The 8,422-nt window shown below is 45.1% G+C and overlaps 1 protein-coding gene across 1 annotated transcript in view; it reads right to left on the reverse strand.

The window, feature by feature from the left end:
- Positions 1-8,422, reverse strand: part of ASTN1 (astrotactin 1) — a 322,407-nt gene that overhangs the window by 181,231 nt on the left and 132,754 nt on the right. Inside the window, exon 3 of the mRNA XM_019646368.1 lies at positions 29-422. Within this exon, the coding sequence (XP_019501913.1) occupies positions 29-422 (394 nt within the window). The remainder of the gene's footprint in view (positions 1-28; positions 423-8,422) is intronic.

Consider the following 8,422-nt stretch of genomic DNA (forward strand, 5'->3'; position numbering starts at 1 on the left):
CCCCCGTGAAGAAGACCCAATGGCCCACCTGGCGTGAGGTCCATCCCTGTCTTCTCATTGCAGCCCTGCAGGGAGTCCAGGGTGCGAGTGACCTGGCTGGCAAAGTCCTCCCCTCCGTTCATGCACTCCCGCTGGAGGTGGTGGCGTAGGTCAGTGATGTCATACTCGTAGCCATCCAGGATGGGTGTCTCCCGGATGCTCAGGGTGCCGCTGGAGTTGTGGCCCTGCACGCGGGCGTTGCGCAGACTCTCCCGCCCGTGCCCGCCAATCAGCACAGAAGGGATGTAGTGAATCTCATTGGCTGCCTCAGCGCTGGCGCTCTTCTGGGGCTGCGGGACCCGGCGGCGCTTGCACCAGCGGCGGCGAGTGTACAGGATCATCACCAGGCACAGGATGGACAGAAGCAGCGCGATCATGCCACCCTGGGGAGAGAGGACAGCAGATGGATGGTGAGCTCGTCCCACCAACGGGCATCGGCCCTCTGCTACCCCCATCCTTCACTCATTCATTCATTCATTCAGGGGCAGGAAGCGCTTATAACAAGCACCACTCAGCAGCAAAGGGACAGTGTGCCATGATCTGTGTTTAAGGTGAAGGAAAAATGGAGCTGGGGTGACCAGTGCATCATTTCAAGTGATCCACAGTTGCTTCTGGCTTAGTAAACAATTTGAAGAAGAAAGAAGTCTGTGTGTGTGCTGTGTGTGTGTGTGTGTGTGTGTGTGTGTGTGTGTGTTACTTCAGTTGCAGAAACAAGGGAGAGGATTAGTTTGTTAAGGCCAACCAGCTCCACATAAAGCTACTTGCAGGCCAGTTTTTACCAGCAGGGTGGCATCTGGTTTTTTTCCTCTCCCATATCTAAAATCAATCATGTATAGATTCTAGCTCTGGCTCTACCAGTGATCGGTAAGTCCTCCAAATTAGAAATCTCAGGTTGCTCGTCTGTATGATGGAAAAGGTTGATGATGAAGGGTGGTGTTCAGGATTAAGTTAAGTAACTATGCAAAATGCCCAACAGAGTGTATCCCATGGGATCAAAGCTGTCCTCAGCCTAGCCTTAAAGATCTCCATCAAAGTCGCTGCCCCAGCTAGGGAAAACCATGGACCAATCCAGAGAGGTCTATATCCATCAGGAATGTACAACCAAGTGTGCAGAGGAGCCTCACCATGTGACATGAGTTTTGGGTCACCACTGCTTTAGGAGACAGCTTTCTCCCACCCACACCGTCCTGAGGAATGCTTCCATTCTTGTTGCATCTCTAGGGACGAGATGGGAGACCCATGGCCTGGACTCAGGCTGGCAGGGGAATTTTCTTTGGAACCTTCTCATGCTCCAAGGCCATTCTCCGAAGCCATTCCTTAAAAACTGGGACAGCACTCAGTTTGTCAGAGGTGAGACTGCAGTGCTCGGCGGGACCGAGCATCTCACCCGGACATCCACCCATGGCAGGGCTGCGAGGGGACGCCTTGCCAGCCCATTGCTAGCAGCACAGCGCTCAGCATACATCAATCTCCCGCGCACCACCTGTATTCACTCCCTTTATTTTGGTCAATATCCCTCCAAGCCTATTTCATTAGGTGAGGGTGTGCCAAATGGTTCTTCTCTCAACCTCAGGCTTCAATCACTGCCACGCCAGCATATAAGCTTGAGATGAAAACCCCCTATTAATTCCCAGAGGCCACCCACACAAGGCTGGGTCAAGATTATTCCCGTCGGCTCACTAAAGGGGACTTTTACCAGTCTCATAATAATTATGCCTTGGATTTATAAAGTTCCTCTCCCTGTGAATCGTCCCACTTACCTTTCCTCTCCCACCATCACTGTGAGCAAAGGAGCACCTGGGGGCATGCACACGTGCGTGCGTGCGCGTACACACACACACACACACACACACACACGATTTTGCCGCTTTCAAACAGGCAGCACAGAGGAGCTGAGACAAGAAGCAACAGCCTCAGATGCCAAGTGAAAGGTCATGTCAGGTGGCTTATTGGAGATGTACGAACGAGTACACTGGCCTCCAGGCTTTCACATTTTTCTTGTGTCTGTGGAACTCTTTCTCCTGCTGAAGCCTCTTGTGCACGTACAGAAAAAGTGTAATTATGAAGCTGCTCAGGTCACAGCCAGGGTGACAGACCAGAGCCATCCACCGTCCTTTCTAGCAGCCCTGCGGACATGCACAAACAACCCCTGGGGCGCCTCGACGGGGCATAGCGGGGCCCTGCACCAGTTGGCTGAGAGTGAACGCTTGAGTCCAACCCGACCATTTTTCGGCAGACCCCGTATCTCAGAGTCAGAGTCACTCTCCTTTCCTTCACCCTGAATTTAAACTGCGACAATAGGTAATTAAGCCACACAGAAAGAATAATTCCTTGGGTGAGGAAAGTTGTCAGACGCTGACTGAGGCTACCGAGAGCGAGAGGTAATTTTATTCCCTAAATAGCTGGAAGAGTGGCGTACACATCCATCCCTGAGGAATGGTTTACACACCACCTGCTTACACAGAGGTTTCCAGGAGCACCTTCCACTCTCCCTCCTCAAGTCTCCTTTTAGATGGTCACCACAGGCTTATGATGAGAAACAGGCCATAGGTTCTTTCTCCATAGGATGCAGGAATAAAATGAGAATAGCTGTCCATTACAGGGTTTACTATGTATCTATCAGACCTTTGTTCTGCTGGTCTACATTTTGAACACTAAGAGGTAAATTATTTTACTACTTTATATTTTCCCCATTTTACATTTGAAAAGACTAAGGCACAGAGACTAAAAAAAAAACACAAAAAAACCAAAATAACTTGTCCAAGGTTGCATATGAATAGGACTGAAATGAGAACAAAATGGCACCCACTGCAGAGCCTCCATTCTTAACCACTAGGCTACCGTCGCCCTGGCATCTACGTCACCCATCGGAAGAGGACAAAGAAGGACAGTGTGGATGGCTCCACCTAGATCCAACCCTACTTCTCATAGGAAAAAGAAAAACTACGTAAAGTGCATATCCAGCTGGCCGTGGGTCAAAAGAACACTGTCATAAACGAGAGATCTTTTACTAAGCACCCATTAAGTGTCCCAACCCAAAGTGAATTGGTCGTGGAAAGACAACCCTCGCATTTCAAGGTCTCTGGGCTAAACTCAGACTGAGCATCACGCATGAGCTGCACACCTGGGGGATACCGTTAGGGTCTCCATTTAGTCAAATTTCAACAAAGAAATTTGCGTTCTTGTTCAACTGTGAGACTCACTGAAATTCTCTAGATTCGGCCCCTCCTTTTCTGATGAAGAAACAAGGCCCAGAGAAGCCACACAGCTGGCCCATGCCGAACTGGTTCTCGACCCAGATCCTCTTTCGCTGCTCTTTGTCACAGCACCACTGTGTGAAGTTCATATAAAATTCTCTGTACCACGTGTGGGCCTAGACACTCAGGACTATTTTATGTTTTAGTTTTTAAAAAACATTAATGACGTATCGGGAGCCAGAACACAGGTTTCCGTTTGGCTACGCCAGCGTCTTAGCATCTCTAATGTTGCTTTCACGAAACATTTCCTCTGCTTAGAGCAGCGGTTCTCAACCTTCCTAACGCCGCGACCCCTTAATACAGTTCCTCATGTTGTGGTGACCCCCAACCATAGAATTATTTTTGTTGCTACTCTATAACTGTAATTTTGCTACTGTTATGAACCGTAATGTAAACATCTTTTTGTTTTCTGATGGTCTTAGGCGACCCCTGTGAAAGGGTCGTTTGACCACCAAAGGGGCCGTGACCCACAGGTTGAGAACCGCTTAGAGTCAGTGACTCCTGATAACTTCAATATTTTAATAATCAGTTACCGGAAATGAGTTCCATACATCAGGTGAAACTGAGGACAGGCATATGGAAAAGGAGTCTCAGGTACTCAAGTTGTGGGACAGCTTCCTGCTTCTATAACCCACATTGGTGGCAGGTGGCACAATACTTTGAGATGACTTACCAATTATGGATTACTATGTAAATAATAATATACATGTTATATGATATTACTATATAATGTTATAATACTATTTTATAATAATAATAACTTGTAAAGTCACTACACACAAATTCTTATGGACTGCTTACCTGCCCTATCTAGTAAAAAGGTCATAGGTAGGAAAAAAAATATATATATATATTAATACCTTGGTTTGCAAGCATAATTTGTTCCAGAAACAAATGACACATATGCAAAACATCGCTCGTTTACCACATTAAAATGTATTAGAAACGTTTGCTTGTCTTGTGGAACACTTGCAGACCAAGTTACTCGTGATCCAAGGTTTTACTGCATATATATATCTATCCTCCACAATACTAGGAAAAGGCATAAGTGTTGCCACCTTGGTAACTTTCCTTCTACAGTGGGAACTTGGCAATCCAGTATTCACATCTGCTTACTTTTACAGTCCTGTGATAAACTATAGTTCTTTGATGTTATTATTTTCAACCTCTCTAGAGGTTTTTAAGCTGTTTCAATGAAAAACACAGATGCTCTAAGATTTTCTTTCAAATCATCTAATGAAATGAAGAGGTGGCATGGAACAGAAAGAAACCCTGGGCTGAGAGCTATAGCTAGGAGCTTCCCAGCAACCGAGTCAAAAAGAGAAAGGCAAGCTGCATGTACCTTCTTGCCTGACAAAAAGAAGTCTGTTGGGAGGAAAAAATTTGTTCCATGTGTTCAACTCCACACACACTTCCACCTGGAAAGTGTGCATGGAACACACTGACAAGCATGATGGCAATGATGTCATCACACAGGCTGTACAGAAAACGTGCAAGCGCTCTTCACACACCCGCAGTCCAGGTTTGAGTTTCTGTGTAATACCCACTACTTTGAGTTCCTGAGTTAGCTGTGTTCAGAATGTATTCTTCATGTATGTGTCTTAGTTTCAGTTTTTAAAATAAAACAAACCAAAACATTAAGAAACATCTGGACCCAAGTGAACAAGTTGGAAACTTGGAACATAAAAAAAAAAAAAAACAAAAAAAACCACCACTAACTATAAGATGTGGGATTATTCTGCTCTTTGTTCATCTTTTCATGAGTTTTCTGATTATTCTATTGATTTTCCTCAATACTGTTAATATTTTGTAACTACAGGTGCATTTGGGGTATATGAGAACTCCACATCTACTAACAAGTCGCTTGTAAAAAAAACAAAACAAAAAAAAAGCATTTAAAAATATGTTTTTCTTTAAAAATCAATAAATCATTTCTACTGGCTTTAATAGAAATCCAACGGATGAAATCAGCTTTTATTTGATGCCACTGACATTTTTAGTGCTTACTTAAGAAAGTACGAGGTTTGTCAGGTAATTTGCAGACCTGGGAATCTTTATGTAACATTGTGTTATATAACATTGATGGCGATTGCCCAGGGAGAGAATGTGCTTGGCAGGTCTCCCTTAATGCTCGTCCCAGTCATGCAGGCCGACCACAAGGCAGTCTCATTATCTGACCTGTGTGTTGGTCCTGGGTCGGGGGTCACGCCTCTCCCTCCCTCAGCTAACTCCTACTTGTCCTTTCAAAGACAGTTCAGTGACATAACATCAGCCAATTTTCCCCTAGGCTCCCTGAACCGCCCATAGACCCCTTCACATAATTCTAACCACAAGGACTTTTACCTTTGACTTGCTTGTCAATCTCATCTACTAGATTATAGACTTCATGAGAGCATGGGCCGCTAAGCTGCTGGGGCAAGCACAGTGCCTGACATAAAGCAGGTGCTCAATAATTGTAGAAGGGAGGAAGGGAGGGAAGGTGGGAGGGAGGGTGAGAGGGACAGAGGTCAGCTCTGTGTCTATTTCAATATGGACATCTTCTATGTGCTCGCAAGCAAAGCTTACATCAGTCAGTTGCTTGTTTGACTCATTCACTGAATTCATAACTCAATTTTCAACAAGTATCTACTCACTTTAGCAAGGCATTTTTTTCTAGTGGTCACTGTTATGTGGATATTGCAGCGAATAATACAGGTATAGGTCCTGATCTCATGGAGTTTACATTCTAGCTAGAGGCAATAATCTGTATTATTTGTTTTGAAAGGCAAATGCAGGCACAAGAGGAAAATAAAAACAGGGCTAGAAATAGGCAATCATTACTCTTCTTCTTCTAACAGAAGACACCGTGGTAGGTAAAGAGATTATGGACTAGAGGTGGTTCCTTAGGTAACATCTCGGGGGCAAGTGGAATCCTTCCTTTATCCCAAGTCAGTGTCATATGATCAGTAAATCTCAGAATAAGGAATCTGCACCTATCAGTGTTACCGATGTTTAGAACATCACCTGGATTTTGTGAACTCTTGGCAGAGAAATGGAAAAGCTGAGATTATGTTTCTAGCTACCATCTGTCAAGGGACTACGGCCAATCAATCAGCTCACATTTCAAAGCTTAGTTTCACCCTAGGAGGAACGCAAGGAGTGAATCTGAGACATAACTAATTATCCCTCAAGGCAACTGGACATAATTCCAATTATATTCCTAAGGGAATTAAATGGTCATCCAAAAATAAGGTTCAAATACACAAGTTTGGTGGCCCACGTCTGCTACTTTTCCCCAATAGCAATGCCTGCAGGTCGGGAGGTGAGCGGGGAGGCAAAGGTCCTCTCTCCTATATGACAGTGATCACTCACATCTGTCTCTGGCTTTCAAAGGAGACAGACCAAGAGGAGAAAAACTGTGCAAGCTCACATGGCAATACTCTAATCTACATCCAAAAGTGCCAGGGAATGGATCGTTTTTCAAGGTCTTAACCGATCCTGTGTTTCTATGAGCCCAATGGACATCTAGACTTAAATTACTAATAACATGAAAGTCACCAATGAAATAGCAGGACTAGCCAGCGAATGACTGTGCAAGTCGCATGACCTTTCGAACCTACCCCCAGGCCTTCATCTAACAAATGACTGGTGATTGAAAAAAAAAAATGCATTGAATCTTTCAAGTTGAAAGTGTCCTGATTGTCAAACTGGAAACGGCTCTAACCTGGTCAGCTAATGGTAGAGAAAATGTCTGTGAGTTCTTCTTGCCCAATAAAGCCAGAAACTACAGACCAAGGATATGATAGAAATGATCCTTCAGAGGTGGACCAATGGAGCCCCTGATAAGCCAACCCGCCTTCTTCCCCAAGTATGTAAGAAGGCCTCTGAAATCACATGACATGGTTGAAATTGTAGCAATAGTTCTTGACCTTTAGGATCCTTTGACTGCCAGAAGGCGTCACCCAAACTAGAAGAGAAAGCCCTTTGGTTTGCTCTTCTGGGGATTCTGTCTTCTGTGGTGACTGGTGAATAGACATCCATTGTCCATGCCCATCTCCTTCCCAAATGGAAGACGAGAGAAAACACTTTAAGCATATTAAGTAGCAAGCTCAATTTATAAATTATTAGGAACATTACCTACCCTTGGGAGTTTTCTGAAGCCTTTAATTGTGTGGAAATGCTTTCCAGTTGCCATGGGCCACCACGTTAATTAAGAGGCCTCAATATGTCCCTCAGGGCTTCTGATGTGAATTGTACATCCCACTGGCAGGGGAAAGACCTTATTATATTCATTATTTTATTTAATCCTACCCAAAAATACAAGCAGTCGCCTCTCATTGGGGCATGGTGCTACTTTAGCCTGCTTCCAGGAGATGCTCCAAAACCCTTTCCCCACTCTTCTAGTCCATGGATCCAAACCTTAGGGAAGAAACAAAATGGGCCCCCAATATCCCCTCTCATTAAAATCCCATTTGTCGGGTAAAGATAGGGACCAGGCAACCACCTTCCATAAGCAAGAGGCAAACTCTAACACTAAGAACCTTCTAGTTAGGCAGGTTGACATTTGAGGCCCCCCCCCCAACCCAAAGAAGCCAAGAGTTCTTCTCAGGAGGAAACTCAGCTTTATAACTTTGCTTTTTCTTTTCCCCCAGGTCTAAAAGTGTTAATTCTGTTAGGTTTGATCATTGTCTTACATCTTTCATCTGGGAAGCTTGTCTTCCATTTCTTCATGAGGCTTCATCCAATGACGGCCTGAAGCCCTCCAGGAGAAGTAACTGGAGGCCAGTGTGCTAGAGTCAGCCTGGGCTATTTCAAGTTGTTCTTTTTCAGGTTCTTTTTATAGAGCTGCTTTTTTGGTTCTTGGGCTTTTTCTTGACTCAGAGCCTTCACTGTTCTGTCCCAGAGCAAAAGGGAAGGGCTGGGTTTGTTCATCAGGCGCTCAGGGCTGTTTAATCACTGGCAGCTTCGGTGACCTGTCACTTAATGAGAATGCTAAGGCCGAGTGGAGCCGGGTGAAGCAGGGTGATGGAGCAGCACTGGGCTATGGGCTGGGTCTCCTAAGTTCAAGGCAACCCCAATAGAACCCCTAATTCCAAAGAGTGGCATAGGCCTCTGCAGAGTAGGAGAACAGTGAGGAATCAGGCAGC

This window comes from Hipposideros armiger, unplaced genomic scaffold, assembly GCF_001890085.2.
Source record: "Hipposideros armiger isolate ML-2016 unplaced genomic scaffold, ASM189008v1 scaffold_6, whole genome shotgun sequence".
In the NCBI taxonomy this organism is placed as follows: domain Eukaryota; kingdom Metazoa; phylum Chordata; class Mammalia; order Chiroptera; family Hipposideridae; genus Hipposideros; species Hipposideros armiger.